This window comes from Cydia pomonella, chromosome 21 (genome assembly GCF_033807575.1).
Source record: "Cydia pomonella isolate Wapato2018A chromosome 21, ilCydPomo1, whole genome shotgun sequence".
Taxonomy (NCBI): domain Eukaryota; kingdom Metazoa; phylum Arthropoda; class Insecta; order Lepidoptera; family Tortricidae; genus Cydia; species Cydia pomonella.
Window position 1 is genome coordinate 1610843 of NC_084723.1, and position 18165 is coordinate 1629007.

The 18165-nt window shown below is 41.8% G+C and overlaps 1 protein-coding gene across 1 annotated transcript in view; it reads left to right on the forward strand.

The window, feature by feature from the left end:
* The window catches only part of LOC133529553 (dedicator of cytokinesis protein 1), a 143424-nt gene that overhangs the window by 52932 nt on the left and 72327 nt on the right, over nt 1-18165 (forward strand). The window contains exons 6-14 of the mRNA XM_061867300.1: nt 1465-1674; nt 2093-2184; nt 3648-3791; nt 4797-4920; nt 6000-6209; nt 8125-8223; nt 10099-10275; nt 12967-13159; nt 15539-15687. Coding sequence (XP_061723284.1) covers nt 1465-1674; nt 2093-2184; nt 3648-3791; nt 4797-4920; nt 6000-6209; nt 8125-8223; nt 10099-10275; nt 12967-13159; nt 15539-15687 — 1398 coding nt within the window. The remainder of the gene's footprint in view (nt 1-1464; nt 1675-2092; nt 2185-3647; nt 3792-4796; nt 4921-5999; nt 6210-8124; nt 8224-10098; nt 10276-12966; nt 13160-15538; nt 15688-18165) is intronic.

Below are 18165 nucleotides of genomic sequence, written 5' to 3' on the forward strand. Positions count from 1 at the left end.
CTTAAAAACGGCTTTAAATATGTTAAATTAAAAAAATATATTTTGACAGATGCTTTCGCGCCCAAAACGCTCTTTGAAAATTGTGTGACGTCACAGTTTACGGTTTGACACATAAGTACATACAGAACAAAATTTGACACTCAAACCGTAGCCATTTACGTAGGGGACAAGCTGCGGCTTGAGTATTAAATTTTGTACTGAGAATAGACAACGGAGGGGCCTCGGTTGATCGCCTAAGAACTGTCAACAGTGTCAAACCGAGAGTTGTGACGTCATCGGAATCTTCAATACGTTTCGACTATGGAGTGTGGAATTAAGAGGAGTGACATCTCTTATGGTAGAACTGTTGCAAAAGTGTCCAGCTGTCAGGTATAAATAATAGTTCCAAATCTCTCCAGAGTAGCGCTAGAGTAGCTAAGAACTTAGGCGCTATTGACGGAGTGAAGTGCGCTGTCTATGGTTTGATTTTTTTTGTTCAAGTATTCTAGGTATTGTAGCGCCACCTATTTAAGGTTTTTTGATGACACTTTTTGGTACATGGAGATTTATTTCCTTACCTCCACCTTCCGTAGTTTCGACTTAGGTCACATGACGTGTGTTAAAAGATATTTTAAATTCAATATTTACAAAAATATGCCGGTTAGAGGTCCACTAAAGGTAGTTTAACATGTTCTTATAATCCATAAGAATTTATTGGGATACAATTCTGCCCTGAGATTAGTAGATGGAAACAACCCTATTATCTGAGATATGGAGTGGGTAGTAAATTAGGGTAGGATGTGATACAGTTTGTTCTGTGAGATTTTTCTTCTTCTTCACGTGCCATCTCCGTCCAGGAGGTTGGCGACCATATGTCTATATGTCTCTCTATGTTCAGTCATGAGAATTAGTCCATCTATGCTCTTCACTTTTAACCAGTCTCTTATATTTTTAGTCCATGATGTGCGCCTTCTACCACGACCACGCTTGCCTTAAATTTCTCCTTCAATTATTAATTTCAGTAGGTTGTATTTATTGTTTCTATATATATGTCCAAAATACGCTGCTTTTCTTTTCTTAATTGTTGATATTACTTCTAGATCTTTTTTCATGATTTCCAAAACTCTGATATTAGTTATCCTATCCATCTATCCTATACATCGACCTAATTATATATTGTATTACCTTTTGACATGTAAAATTTGTAATTTTATCAATAAAGGAATATGAATATGAATAATATCAGTCCATTTTATTTTGAGCATCCTTCGATAAATCCACATTTCAAAAGCCCTTAGCTTGTTGACTAAATTCTTTTTCAAGGTCCAGCTTTCGGAACCATACATAAGAATTGGGATGATGTAACATTTAACCATTCGCCACCTCAATTTTAGGTTTATTTTTCTATTAGTTAGAAGTGAAGTGTGTTAGTGTGAGTGAAGTGGTACCTACCAAACGTGATTAAAAATATGTTCGTTCTTTCAGGAAACTACCCCGGCCACGCTCCCCCCCAGCAGCCACCCCTCAGCCCGCTGCTACTCGGTGGCCGTCAAAGTGCACAACTTCGTGTGCCGCATGACGGACTGCGCGGAGCTGCTGCTGTCCCTGCACGACTCCAGCGGGAACAAGCTGACCGAGCATCTGATGATGAGGTGGCCCACTCCGAATATGTCTACTGGACAAGTCGTGTTCACTGTAAGCAAAGATATATAATTCCGTATAAGATAAAAAAAGTCTATGAAAAAAACGTGCGTCGTAAAATCAAGAAAAAAATATGTTCGAAAAGATGACGATATATCTTGCCCTATAGTGTTGGCTGAACGTTAATTAGAATTGAAAATATTGTAAATTAACCATTACAAATTGAAACGTAACCAATATTTTCAATTCTAATTAACGTTCGGTCAATAATGGTCACTCCCCATTAGGCCAGATCGGATGATAATATTTTTTTATTAATTAGCCATTTAATTAAATATAATATTGGCTTAACACGAAATACATACTTCAAAAGTTTGACATGCTTTCTTATCTAAATTTGGTTAACTCCGGTTTTCAATTTAAGTAGTAATATTGACAGTAACATTTGAAATAACATTTACTTTTTTTTCAGGACCTCGGAAGTGAGATAAAGCGAGAGAAAACATTCCTAGTCTGCCACGTGGTTCGGATAGGCTCCATGGCTCCAGAAAACGTGGATTACAGGTAAAAGTTAAAACTTTTCACCTTTGCAGATCGAACAAACGTACTTTGCCGCAAGAAAATAGTGAGCGAAACCATATTTTGAAAATAGTGAGGAAACGCATTTTATGTTTGTTTTTACAAAGTTTGCCATTTCAAAGTGTGGAATTATGTACGCGCGAGGACCAATATAGTCGAGGATAAAAAGGACATTTATACCTGAGTTAAACACTGCACTTTACTTCGATTGCGAAGAAAATTAACTATGCAAGATTTTAGGTTATACAATGGGCTGTCGGTGGGCGAATCTTGCCCCCATATACTTTGATAGTATCCAGATTCTATTTTCACACCAGGTGAAAAATCTTGGTATTATTATGGATAGCTCCTTATCTTGGGTGCCTCAAGTGAGTGAGGTTAGCAGGAAGGTGTTTGCTGCTGTTGCTTCTCTTAGGCGACTACGTAATTTCTTGCCAATCCTCACCAAAATTGCGCTTGCTCAATCTCTTCTTCTTCCGATCCTCGATTACGCTGTCATCTCCTATATCTTGATCTCACAGAAGAGCAACTAAATAAGCTTGAGCGAATACAAAATCTCTGCATCCGGATTTTTTTATATTTTTTATACTACGTCGGTGGCAAACAAGCATACGGCCTGCCTGATGGTAAGCAGTCTCCGTAGCCTATGTACACCTGCAACTCCAGAGGAGTTACATGCGCGTTGCCGACCCTAACCCCCCCCCCCCCCCCCCCCCCCCCCCCCGTTGAGCTCTGGCAACCTTACTCACCGGCAGGAACACAACACTATGAGTAGGGTCAAGTGTTATTTGGCTGCGGTTTTCTGTAAGGTGGAGGTACTTCCCCAGTTGGGCTCTGCTCTAGATCTGGAATGATATCTGCTGTGCTGTGCCCTACCACACAAGGCGAGATGACATTCACATTGCCCATACCTCTCTTTTGGACGTAATTTAAGGACATACCCGGGTTTTATTTTTATTTTAGGAACTCGCCTTTTATATTTGGATTGCGTAAATTTGACCACGTTTCTCATTTTCGCGTGCAACTCAAGTGGCTCCCAATCCGTTATGGTCGTAATTTTCATATTCTTTGTTTTCTTAACTTTGTTTACTTTAATCCCACCGCTCCCCGTTACCTAAAAGAACGCTTTAGCTATTTAAATTCCACTGGATCTTCACAAAATTTGCTTCTTTCTGTCCCTCCTTCCTCCTCAAAATTTTATAATTGCTCATTCACTTTTCGGGCTGTTCGGTTATGGAACTCTCTTCCTGTAGAACTAAGACGCGCTCAATCCCTTGCTATTTTCAAATCCCATCTTAATAGTACATTACGATACAAGTGCGAAATAAAGGCTTTTTTTTCACAATCGATAACTCCCGCGGGATTAAAATAGGCCTCTGTCCTTCAGTACACCTGCATGAAATAAGATCTTTTTCGAGCAAGTGTGATGAAAACAAATTAATTTTTAGACGATCTATGGCCGGGGTGCCTGCTCCGCCAAATTCAGGCGGCGGGCTGCGGCGGCCGTGCGGCGCGGCGGCGGCCGACGTCACCAGGCTGCTCGCCGACCACGCGCACTCGCCCGACCGACACGTACAACTGCCATTCTATGCGTAAGTACTTCTAAAAGTAGTATACACCGTGCTTTTATTGAATTCCGTTAACTTCGGGGTATCTGTAAGTACGTTTAAGGAAACTACATGACATAGTTAATTTTCAAAAAAAAAATTTCATATTTTTTTAAACATTTTTTTTTTGTTATAAAAATTAATTAAATGTTGCATATAGCGTTGTTGTTGCACGGGCATTACATTTATCTCAATCAAACAATTGAAAACTCTGACATGTCAATGTCATTACGAACATCGATCGTCCGAGATAGTACTTACGTTTAGTAGCAAACGTATTAACCCGTACTAAATATTTATCAATATGTGAACGGGCCCTAAGGTAAGTGTACACACTCGTAAGAGCTTTATAAGATAAAAATAAAATATTGATTATCTCCGAAATGGAGTTAATTAGAATACCGGTGTCTTTGAGAAAGTTACTTAATTTAAGCTAAAAAATGCACCCTTGAAATTAACGCAAATAAAAAAAAAACACGGTGTATAGTCGTTCGATGTGTAGCTGGCCCCGACGGGCTAATCCTTTGTCTATTGTTAAATATAACCGCACGTGCTACTACCTGTATAAAAAATGGTCCACTTTAACCGGTTATTGAATTACAACTCGTATGGAAATTGCAATAAGATTCAAAATGCACAGAGTTTTCGTAATATCCCCCTTTTATTAGTAAAATAATATTTTACATGTCAGGTATATTTATTTATTTAAACTTTATTGCACACATAAAGAAAAATGTACAAATGGCGAACTTAATGCCAAAAGGCATTCTCTACCAGTCAACCATACATACATTACACATACATTTAGTACATTGTGCTTATAGCTAAGTTTTATAATTTATTCTTGCATAGTTTGAAAGGCAAGGCTGAGTTAGCGAACCAGTTGTTTTTTTATACATGGTTTCATTCACTTGGTATAGTGTTCTCGTAAAAGGCATCTATTCGACGTATTCCACATTTCCATAACTAACAAAATATTAATTGTTTCAGTTGCGAGAAAGAAACGATGGACACGTTACTCAAAAAAGTAATAACGAACCGTGAGTTGAAGGAAACTAAACACCAGCAAGGACTGTGGGTTTCCATACAACTAGTCGACGGTGATTTGAAACAGGTATACACTACAGAAAAGATTAGAAAAACAAAATTTTACTTTTACTTTTGAATTATTGGAAGATTTTGACATTTTAGATACTTGTATGAAAAAAAAAAATAGAAAGTTATCGGTAAGAAGTGAGACTTGCAAAGCAGAAGTTGCGGGATCAAGTTCTGGCTCGATCGACGTTCTTCGGAATTAATATACGAAATGTTATTTGGTATTCATCTGCTTTTCGGTGAAGGAGTCATCGTAAGGAAATCTGATTACATTCAAAAATGTCTAGTCTAATTTCTTTTTTGCGTTGCAAGATCTGGCCGCGTAGCCAACGTGTATCGTTAATGTTCCGTAGCGTATCGTAGTCATCTCTCTATCAATCTTCTCCATTAGTACGACAGTATTAGAGTGAGATGACTACGATACGTTTCGGAGCGTTAACGATTTGCACGTTGGCTACGCGGCCTGATCGCAGTCATTTCTGTAATAACTAGTGTGTCTGTTAAATCTTAGGATTAGGTTGCCGAACAGACAAAATGAGACAGCAACAAAAGACTGTCTGGTCTATCTGCTAACATACTTAGTATGCTGTTGGGACTACCCTGGATTCTGCTTCTTGGACATGATACGTAGCCGTTAGGTTGCCTTTCCACTGGAGCGTGTAGGACCATGAGCCTTAGAAGACTAGACAATAGAGTTCAATACAAACCAAGCGAGTAGCAATAACAATAGACCCTACTCATAGTATTGTATTCCTGTCGGTGAGTAAGGTTGCTAGAGTTCAACGAGGGTGCGGAGTGTTAGGGTCGGCAACGCGCATGTAAGTTTTTTTTTATACTACGTCGGTGGCAAACAAGCATACGGCCCGCCTGATGGTAAGCAGTCTCCGTAGCCTATGTACGCCTGCAACTCCAGAGGAGTTACATGCGCGTTGCCGACCCTAAACCCGCCCCCCCTCGTTGTGAGTCGTCCTCTGGAGTTGCAGGCGTCCATGGGCTACGGTGACTGCTTACCATCAGGCGGGCCGTATGCATGTTCGCCATTGTCATGGTATAAAAAAAAATGTGTGAAGTTAACACTTGATATTTTGGTTGTTCCAGGTCCGGGAAGAGAACCCGCACATCCTGGTCAGCAACACGGCCATCGCGCGCAAGATGGGCTTCCCCGAGGTCATCCGGCCCGGCGACGCGCGCAACGACCTCTACGTCACGCTGTGCAGCGGCAGCTTCTCACGGGGAGGCGTCAAGAACTCCGAGAGGAACATAGAACTTTGTGCGAGAATTGTGGACAAGAATGGGCAGATTATACCAGTAAGTACTAGCTGGCTTTTTTTTTTAAGGAAGTCAACTAAACGGATCCTTGGGATACTACTTATACCTAAATGTAGCAAACCTTGTAATAAATAAATATTATAGGACTTTTTTACACAAATTGACTAAGTCCCACAGTAAGCTCAAAGAAGGCTTGTGTTATGGGTACTCAGACAACGAGTCTGTGTTTCCGTATGAGTACAATCTGAATCTCTTCAAGGCTAGAGTAAATAGGTATCTCATAGGTAAGCGTGCTCCACCGTAGACCGCATCATCACTTACCATCAGGTGAGATCGTAGTCAAACGCCTGCCTATCCTCCATAAAAAAAAAACGAATATTTTATTTTTATTTTGTTGATAACACTATCACAAGACATTGCAGTGTGTAACTAATGCGCCATGAAAGTTAAGTATATTTTTTACAGTATTATTATACACTTACAAAACTAAATTATTACAGTTGAACAACTATCATTCATTCTCTCACAAAAACTCAGACATTAAGTACACACAGCCGTCCATCGCCACGCAAACATATCACAGTCAGTAGTCATTATATACAGCATATAAGTAAGTATTTAAATACAGTATAGATAACACCCATGACTCATGAACAAATATTTGTGCTCATCGCACAAATAAATGCCCTTACCGGGATTCGAATCCAGGACCATCGGCTTCATAGGCAGGGTTACTACCTAGTAAGCCGGACCGGACATCAAAAAATAATCTCCCATCCATGGTAAGCTCGTAGAAACAGTAGCACAACTAATAGTTGTAGCGTTCTCTACAACGGAGGCAGAATATATATATATATATATATATATATTTTATAGGACATTATTACACAAATTGACTAAGTCCCACAGTAAGCTCAATAGGGCTTGTGTTGAGCGTACTTAGACAACGATATATATATAATATATAAATATTTATAAATACTTAAATACATAGAAAACACCCATGACTCAGAAACAAATATTCATGCTCATCACACAAATAAATGCCAGGATTTGAACCCGGGATGTAATATGTAACTATAGCATAAGAATTGAGTATCAGCAGTATCGGCTTGTTATAATATAGAGTACATTTTAGAACTGAACCTGGATTATGGAAGATGAGCAAGAAGATGTTGTAAACTTTGGTTTAGTTTCAAGGTTGGCAGTGTGCGACTGATTTCTTTGATTATTATAGTTAAATGTAATACTAAGAGTCTGTTTCACAAAGTCTGAATAAAGTATTGGATAGCTAATTAACAAATAAATTAACTGCCAGATAAAACTTCATGCAAAATGTATTATGAAACGCCAACAATTTTTTTTATATATAATTACAACATAACAATATTCCAAAGCACTATGTAGCCAATAGGCAATTTCATACACATGTACACATAATTAACATATCACAGAAGGAGGGCGTTCATTCATCGTCTCGCAGAACCTCAAGAATTCATCACATACGTCCGACCATCCACGATTATTTCCTATTTCTTGCCACCGGTTCGCTATCTGAAGGTTGTCTGGAAGAGATCGCTTTATATCGACAAGTCCGCCTGTTGTTACCTACTAATTTAAGTCCTGTCTTTGTTTGTAATATGAGCTTTTCTTTAGTAGTGCACAATAAAGAATTTTATTATTATTATTATTTGTTTCTCCTTGGATTTCACGGGCCTATAAATCCCGGTCTTTTGATAGGCTTGCGTGGGGATATAGGTCCAACACGTAGAGGCCCTTTGGAGAGATTTAATGACATGTAGAATTATTATTATTATTATTTTATTTGTCAGATAAGTGGCAAGTAGCTTATTCAGGACTTTACTTGGACATTGTGAAACAGAGTAAGCCAGATATAAAGTCAACCTCACTTCCACGAGAATTTTTTATTTATTTATAATTGTTTTATTCACAGGGTGTAATATCAGTAGGAGCTGGCGTTCCAAAAGTGAACGAGTATACGTCACTAGTCTACTACCACGAAGACAGGCCACGGTGGCAGGAAACGTTCAAGGTATTTTTAAATTGTTATAATGAAATATACAGCTCCAACTAATTTGGTTTGAAAACTTGAAGTTATTTAAACATCTTAGTTTTCTATGTCAAAATATTCTTTCCATTTCTCATGCTCGTAAAATTAACGTTTAAGTAAGCGGCATAAAATTGCTTATTATGTCCAAGAGCATAAAGTAAAATTATTTATTACGACTCTTATTAACTTAGCTATAAAGTCCAAAATCTACCATACAAACTGCCCCCGCCCGCGCGGCCCCGACCGGTCCGAGTAATATTTTCTTTAGTCTAGAAAAAAAAAGGCAAATAAACCTTAAATATTGGATATTTTGATATAATTTCCTTGCAATCGAAGTGAAAAGACTTTATGCCCTTGTTGTACAATTTACTATTCATCATCATATCAGCCCTTTATCGCCCACTGCTGAGCATAGGTCTCTCTTGTAGTACGCCTCTTGAATTATCTCGAAATAATCTTTTTCTGTTCTCCATGAGGAAAGCGTCAACTTTCGGCACTTTCTTACTTTTCTGCCTTAAGTGTAATAAATAAATAAATAAATAAATAATAAATAAATAAATATTATAGGACATTATTACACAAATTGACTAAGTCCCACAGTAAGCTCAATAAGGCTTGTGTTGAGGGTACCTAGACAACGATATAATATAATATATAAATATTTATAAATACTTAAATACATAGAAAAAACCCATGACTCAGGAACAAATGTCCATGCTCATCACACGAATAAATGCCCTTACCAGGATTTGAACCCGGGACCATCAGCTTCGTAGGCAGGGTCACTACCCACTAGGCCAAACCGGTCGTCAAAACCTAATAATATACTATAGTTTTAGCTAAGAATAATATAATAATCATTTACCATAAGCAACTTCTTTCAGATTATTAACTAACACATACGGGACATAATCGCGTATAAAGTTTTAAATTTACCTCCGACGTTTCGAGGACGGCGTTGTCCCCGTGGTCTCGGAGAAGACTGGCTAAAGTCATGGAGAAATAAGAAGTAATAGAGTGCTCACTCCATACACCCGTTTTGGTACCAAAATGATTATTATATTCGCAGTTGACATCTTTTTTTTTGGTTTATTAATATTATTATACATACATTCTCAAAATAATTCCAGCGAACAAAGCCTCCTAGAGCTTAACTGCCGCTGTAATCGCTCTTACACTCTATAATATTATAAGTAGGTTTATTGTTTACATTTTAAAACTATGAAGTGTTTCATATCACGAAGTCGGCAATCTTGATCCCTATTATAAGGTGTTAGGGTCTCGGTTCCGCTTATACCCGCCTTCGTGAAATGAGATATTCTTATAAGTGTGACATACATTTAATATGCGGCTTTCAATATTTGTTTACATTTATGTGGGTTGTTATCCAAAGTAACTTATAATTACTTTGGATAATTCGTTGAGGATATGTGGTAGCAAATATTCCCATCGTCGTTTTCCATATGCATTGGCACACTTTGTCGAGCAAGCAGAACTCTCAGTACTGCTACTCGACAATAGGTATCGCGGCAAACAAAGTCTAATGCTCAACGATTTTCAGCTAATATTATAACCAGATTAAGCGTAAGTGTTGAAAATAGAGTTCCGGTTAAGTGCTAAAGTTGACATGAACATCTTCTAGCCGCGCGAGTTTTTCGAACTACCCGCACTTGGTCTTGTTTATTGACTTGAACATTTTGCGCACTAGGGATGTTACTCTGTCGACACACAACACTAACGATATTCGATTTATTGACTGTCGATATTCGTTGTACCTTACATATACTAATGACTGGATTCCATTTGGATGAGATTTCCAAGCCCTCGTCCCGATTGAAATTGCAATGCTTCTTTCAGGTCTGTCTCGGCATAGAAGAGTTCAAAGAAGCCCATCTAGTGTTCCTGTGCCGGCACCGCAGCTCCAACGAGGCCAAGGACCGCGCGGAGAAACATTTCGCGCTCTCCTTCCTGAAGCTCATGCAGCGCGAGGGAACCACGACGCCGGACAAACATCACACGCTTTGTGTTTATAAGGTATGTTATTTATTTGAATTTACTATTATTTGTACAATTGTAAATAAATAAATATTTGTAGGGACATTATTACATAAATTGACTAAGCTCCACTGTAAGCTCGATAAGTGTTGTGGGTAGTCAGGTACAATAGGTATAGGTATAACGGTATAATATATACATACATACATACATATAATCACGCCTATTTCCCGGAGGGGTAGGCAGAGACCACGGATTTCCACTTGCTACGATCCTGACATACCTCTTTCGCTTCCTTCACTTTCATGACATTCCTCATACACGCTCGTCGGTTTAGGGTGTTCTTGACCTGGCCTTTCTTCAGGATTTGATCAGAGAAAGTCCATCGAGGTTTACCCCTATAATATATAAATACTTAAATAAATAGAAAACACCCATGACTCAGGAACAAATATCTGCGCTCGTCACACAAATAAATGCTATTACCGGGATGCGAACCCAGGACCATCGCCTTCTTAGGCAGGATGGCACTAGGCCAGACCGGTGTTATAGTATAAATAAGTTTTTGGCAAAAAATTCATTTTTGGTACAAGCTTTTATCGCTGACTGTACTTTTCTTTCCACAGGCAACTAATACTCATCGAACCAATTCTAAAAACCCCAAACACAAATAGGTTGCGTTGTTTTATCACAGAGTTCCTATGTCCACCTCTTGTCTCCACCATCAGATCAGCTCGATGGTACCATAATATTGCATTGTCACCCGACTTACATATGTATGCAAATTTTCAGCTCAATCGGAAACCGGGAAGTGGATCAAATTTAACTTGCAAGATTTGATTACAAACAGACAACGGTCAGGTGAAAGTAAATAAAAGCTTGTAAAGAGTGGAAAATGCAACTCATTCGTGATATTTGTCGCGACCTAATTACAAGTAAACCTGCACATGTATGGAGATTTGGGCGCTTCGTAAATGCTTCAAATGCGACGTTTGTTTAGTCTATGGTAATGTCGTTCGATTTGTAGCTGGCCCCGATGGGCTAATCCTTTGTTTATTGTTAAGTAAAACGGCACGTGCCTCTACCTGTAAAAAAAGAGTCGTATAATTCTAATTGGCACCTGAGCGCGGGCTAGTCCAACGCTCAATAATCCAGTGTAGGTGCGCTCTTCGATAACGTGCCTTTGTTACGCATCTCGAGGATACTTTTTAGACGGGTTCTGTAGCGTTCGACTCGCCGGCACTCAGTAACCGTATATATTTTTCCATTAGTTCAGTTTGAATCTTATTGCAATCTCCCTAGGAGTAGTAATTCAATACCCGGTTAAAGTGGCCGGACCATTTTTTATGCAGGTAGTAGCACGTGCGGTTTTACTTAACAATAGACAAAGGATTAGCCCGTCGGGGCCAGCTACAAATCGAATGACTATAGTAAATGACTGTTGAAAGAAAAGTACAGTTGCTGATAAACGCTTGTTTTGAGAAAAATACTTACACTAGCGGCACGTGAAACCCCATGGTTCCGCTCTATTCTCACAAAGTATTAAAAAAAATCTTTATAATAGGGTTGTTTCCAATTTTTTGAAACGCTCGTATTACGTTCTATATTAACTAAAAGTTGCCCTAAAATTCAACTTTTATACTAAAAACGGCTTTAAATATGTTAAATTAACAAAATATATTTTGACAGATGCTTTCGCGCCCAAAACGCTCTTTGAAAATTGTGTTAGTCACAGTTTACGGTTTGACACATAACTACATACGCACGTAGAAGATACGAACTGTCAACTGACATTTGTCATTTGTTGTTTATCGCCTAACTGTCAACAGTGTCAATCCGAGAGTTGTGACGTCATCGGAATCTTCAATGACGTTTCGAGTTTGGTCACGTGACGTGTGCCAAAAGATATTTTAAATTCAATATTTACAAAAATATGGTCATTACAGGTCCCCTAAAAGTAGTTTAACATGTTCTTATAATCCAAAAGAATTTATTGGGATACAATTCTGCCCTAAGATTTGTAGATGGAAACAACCCTGTTATCGAACCTGATGATCAAATTTCACGAGAATCGGTTAAAAATTCGACCTGGAGAAGAGAACATTTAGACATAGCCTAGTGTGGAGACCCCCCACCCAATTTCTGTAATTTGTGTTATTTTGATAATTAGTACATTACTATAGAGGCCGGGAAACGTAGGGTTGCTGGTCAAGTAGATATTGCAAACTTGCAATTAAAACAAAAAAAAACAGTCAATTTGTTTTGTGGCGACCTACTCGGCTCGCCACTTTACCAGCGGTGTACAACCTTACGCGTGTAAGTCCGCGCGCCTGCGCGATGCGCCACCGCCGTTGCTTAGCAACGAATATGCACAACAAATCACCGTACCAAGCTAACTGAAGTTAGTTGATGGTTGGATGCCAAGACGCTGTGTCACAATTTGACGTTAAAAAACAAAAGAAGGTTGCTTTACAGTCCTAGGTGTGTAAGGCAGTATGAAATTCCTTTACATATCATCTTCACTCATGCCACCTGATATGTAGTATTTCCGGACCTAATTTGACGTGAGTCATGTCATCATTTCATAGCAAGTTTGAGAAAAAACAAGTTTTTCTGCCAAAACTGCAATGGATAACTTTGCTTCGCTCCGGTCATTTCCCACCACCTCCTCATGGTCTTTCCTGGCTCCGGTCAGTCAAATCTGCTGTAACCTCTGCCCCTTGGCCGCAGATCGACAACAAGAAGGCGAGCACGGAGGACATCGAGTCCGAGGCCGCGGCCGCCTGCCTCGCGCTGCCCTCGCGCCGCGACGAGCTGCCGGCGCAGGCCGAGCGCGGCCTCGTGCGCGGCCCGCTGGCCCTCGTGCACAGGGACTCGCTCGTCGTGCACTCCAAGCTGTGCTCCACCAAGCTCACGCAACGAGGTAACGTTCCCACTAGCACAACACGTACGTATATACGAGCTGCCGGCGCAGGCCGAGCGCGGCCTCGTGCGCGGCCCGCTGGCCCTCGTGCACAGGGACTCGCTCGTCGTGCACTCCAAGCTGTGCTCCACCAAGCTCACGCAACGAGGTAACGTTCCCACTAGCACAACACGTACGTATATACGAGCTGCCGGCGCAGGCCGAGCGCGGCCTCGTGCGCGGCCCGCTGGCCCTCGTGCACAGGGACTCGCTCGTCGTGCACTCCAAGCTGTGCTCCACCAAGCTCACGCAACGAGGTAACGTTCCCACTAGCACAACACGTACGTATATACGAGCTGCCGGCGCAGGCCGAGCGCGGCCTCGTGCGCGGCCCGCTGGCCCTCGTGCACAGGGACTCGCTCGTCGTGCACTCCAAGCTGTGCTCCACCAAGCTCACGCAACGAGGTAACGTTCCCACTAGCACAACACGTACGTATATACGAGCTGCCGGCGCAGGCCGAGCGCGGCCTCGTGCGCGGCCCGCTGGCCCTCGTGCACAGGGACTCGCTCGTCGTGCACTCCAAGCTGTGCTCCACCAAGCTCACGCAACGAGGTAACGTTCCCACTAGCACAACACGTACGTATATACGAGCTGCCGGCGCAGGCCGAGCGCGGCCTCGTGCGCGGCCCGCTGGCCCTCGTGCACAGGGACTCGCTCGTCGTGCACTCCAAGCTGTGCTCCACCAAGCTCACGCAACGAGGTAACGTTCCCACTAGCACAACACGTACGTATATACGAGCTGCCGGCGCAGGCCGAGCGCGGCCTCGTGCGCGGCCCGCTGGCCCTCGTGCACAGGGACTCGCTCGTCGTGCACTCCAAGCTGTGCTCCACCAAGCTCACGCAACGAGGTAACGTTCCCACTAGCACAACACGTACGTATATACGAGCTGCCGGCGCAGGCCGAGCGCGGCCTCGTGCGCGGCCCGCTGGCCCTCGTGCACAGGGACTCGCTCGTCGTGCACTCCAAGCTGTGCTCCACCAAGCTCACGCAACGAGGTAACGTTCCCACTAGCACAACACGTACGTATATACGAGCTGCCGGCGCAGGCCGAGCGCGGCCTCGTGCGCGGCCCGCTGGCCCTCGTGCACAGGGACTCGCTCGTCGTGCACTCCAAGCTGTGCTCCACCAAGCTCACGCAACGAGGTAACGTTCCCACTAGCACAACACGTACGTATATACGAGCTGCCGGCGCAGGCCGAGCGCGGCCTCGTGCGCGGCCCGCTGGCCCTCGTGCACAGGGACTCGCTCGTCGTGCACTCCAAGCTGTGCTCCACCAAGCTCACGCAACGAGGTAACGTTCCCACTAGCACAACACGTACGTATATACGAGCTGCCGGCGCAGGCCGAGCGCGGCCTCGTGCGCGGCCCGCTGGCCCTCGTGCACAGGGACTCGCTCGTCGTGCACTCCAAGCTGTGCTCCACCAAGCTCACGCAACGAGGTAACGTTCCCACTAGCACAACACGTACGTATATACGAGCTGCCGGCGCAGGCCGAGCGCGGCCTCGTGCGCGGCCCGCTGGCCCTCGTGCACAGGGACTCGCTCGTCGTGCACTCCAAGCTGTGCTCCACCAAGCTCACGCAACGAGGTAACGTTCCCACTAGCACAACACGTACGTATATACGAGCTGCCGGCGCAGGCCGAGCGCGGCCTCGTGCGCGGCCCGCTGGCCCTCGTGCACAGGGACTCGCTCGTCGTGCACTCCAAGCTGTGCTCCACCAAGCTCACGCAACGAGGTAACGTTCCCACTAGCACAACACGTACGTATATACGAGCTGCCGGCGCAGGCCGAGCGCGGCCTCGTGCGCGGCCCGCTGGCCCTCGTGCACAGGGACTCGCTCGTCGTGCACTCCAAGCTGTGCTCCACCAAGCTCACGCAACGAGGTAACGTTCCCACTAGCACAACACGTACGTATATACGAGCTGCCGGCGCAGGCCGAGCGCGGCCTCGTGCGCGGCCCGCTGGCCCTCGTGCACAGGGACTCGCTCGTCGTGCACTCCAAGCTGTGCTCCACCAAGCTCACGCAACGAGGTAACGTTCCCACTAGCACAACACGTACGTATATACGAGCTGCCGGCGCAGGCCGAGCGCGGCCTCGTGCGCGGCCCGCTGGCCCTCGTGCACAGGGACTCGCTCGTCGTGCACTCCAAGCTGTGCTCCACCAAGCTCACGCAACGAGGTAACGTTCCCACTAGCACAACACGTACGTATATACGAGCTGCCGGCGCAGGCCGAGCGCGGCCTCGTGCCGAAACACATTCAAAAATAAATTCTATGCTCAAAAAATATTCCTTGTATATGCTAATTGTAAATATTGTAATACATCTCTTGTCCACAGAGGAGATCCTCGGCGTACTAAAGTGGGGCACCCATCACGCGGAAGGCACGCTCCGGCAGGCGCTGACCAGGCTCATGCACGTGCCGAGCGAGGAACTGGTCAAGTTCCTGCAGGACATACTGGACGCTCTCTTCAGTATATTGACACAGGTAATCTGCAAACACTCTCAAATCTCTCTTAAAATATAAAAAGTGAAACCTATAAATCTACCCCCTCATTCATAAACGTGTACTAAAGTTACGACGCCGCCAATAATCGTTTATCCCTTTCCGACGTATTGGTATGATGGAAAGGGACAAACGATGATTAGCAGCATAGTAACTTTAGTACACGTTTATGAATAAGGGGGCTAGAATATATTATGCTGAAGCGATCGACATAAAAATCAAATTGATTTGATTAATATTTAGTTAGTGTGAAACGTTTTCTCCCGCAACGGAATTTCATAGAAAAAATACCGTTATTTCGCTAGGATGGCAAAGCTATTCTCCCCTCTTAACCGTCTAACTTGTTTTAAATCCCAAAAATGCCCTATTGTTCTGTTTTGGAGTGCAGAAACACTAGCCAAATAATAAATATAGAGGCATTTCATACCATCAGTAAATCTTATTTCATTAATTTATTAATACTTGTCATGATTTATTTATGTTTACATTTAAGATAGCAGTTAAATAATAATTATACCGTGACAACATTATTATGTTACCCCGATTAATACAGGGGTAGTTGGAAAAATAACATTATACTGAACACGATTTAACATTATGTCAAAACACGGTAGTTTTAGCAGGTGGTGGGGACACGGTAAATGTTGGACAGGCTCGCTCACTTGGGTTGAGGCTGTCAAAGAGGAAGCATCGTAATGAACTGGTTAGGTCAGAGTACCTGCAAGTATCCCGATTGCTGTAGTAGTAATAGTTTAGGGTAACCATGCAATAAGAAGCACTATAAATCAGAAGTGTTAACGTACCACTAACCCACATTGGGATTTTGAGATTTATTTTGATTCCTAAGTTTTATGAAACGTAAGTTATAGAAATAAAAAGTATTTTGTTTCATGAGTTTAGGACGATTTACATGCTTCAGATATATGTTTTTGGCGACTGCTTGTAAGTAACTATTATATGTATTAGCAATTTAAAAAAATGCATGATGAAGTTGCAGGTAGCTTTAAAACTCGTGAGTAAAAATAGTCATTAAGAAGTATATCTTACCACTTCTTTGCAAGCAACTGAAAACAATAAATTGGCTGGTAGTTTATTGTGATAGATAATGAATTTATGATAATTTAGACAGATAATATTAAATGATTGTTGTAAATCATATGATGGCCCAAGAAAGTTAATTAAATATATATTATGATAATAAAAGTTCCTTTAAGACATCAGTATATGAGGCATCATGACCAGAAATAAATTAGTTTTGTCATTTTCACACATGGAGTAGGTTATGCTTTCCTATATATTTTTTTTCTTTGATAAGAATTTTTAAAAGCATTTATGTATTTCATTGTTGTACACGTCATGATTTATGTTAAATGCAGCAGTTTTAGTTAAATCTATACGAAATCAGTGAATTGGTAGTAGTAAAATAGAATACCTCGTTGGACAGCACTAAAATGCGAAATAATAAGTACCTATTTATAGACATATTTTTGTCGAAATAAATACCTACGTTTAATGGTGGCAGTGACAGTGTTATACAGGTGACAGTGTTACACATGTTATCTGTAAATTTGACTCCAATTTAGCTAAAATTGTATGAGACTCATAGTTTATTTATGCTAATGAAAGCCTTACAGTTGAAAGCGGGCTAGCATAAAAATATAAGTAAATACAGATACTTATTTAAAGTAAGCTAGTGTACAACAACGTAAACAAGCGTTTTGTGTAGTATATACTTATGTAGTTTTAATAACATGAGTAATATTAAGAGGGTAATATTAAGAGTTTGGACGTGAAAGATGAGATAAATAGAATAGCAGATTCATAATGTGAGCGTACATTATGGTAAATTTACATGAGCGTATGTAAATTAGATGATAGTACTTCATAATGAGAGCGTACATTACGGTAAATTTACATGAGCGTATGTAAATTAGATGATAGTACTTCATAATGAGAGCGTACATTACGGTAAATTTACATGAGCGTATGTAAATTGGATGATGATAGTTTTTCATAATGTGAGCGTACATTATGGTAAATTTACATGAGCGTATGTAAATTGGATGATGATAGTTTTTCATAATGTGAGCGTACATTATGTAAATTTACTTGAGTGTAAGTAAATTAGATGATGATAGTTCTTCATAATGTGAGCGTACATTATGGTAAATTTACATGAGCGTATGTAAATTAGAAGATGATAGTTTGACATAACGTTCTGACGTTGCATTATCTTATACCTTTGAACGAGCAATTCTTGTATATATATATAGTTTTCTGTGGTCTCGGAAACGGCTCTGGCGATTTCGCTGAAATTTGGTATATGGGGGTTTTTGGGGGTGTACAGTCGGTCTAGATTAGTCTTGTGTTTGGGAAGGCGCGTGTTTTCGAGTTTTCATGCGTTTTTCTTTCGACGCAGAATGTGGTCGCTGATTTCGTGTTGCTGGCCACTGTCCGTCT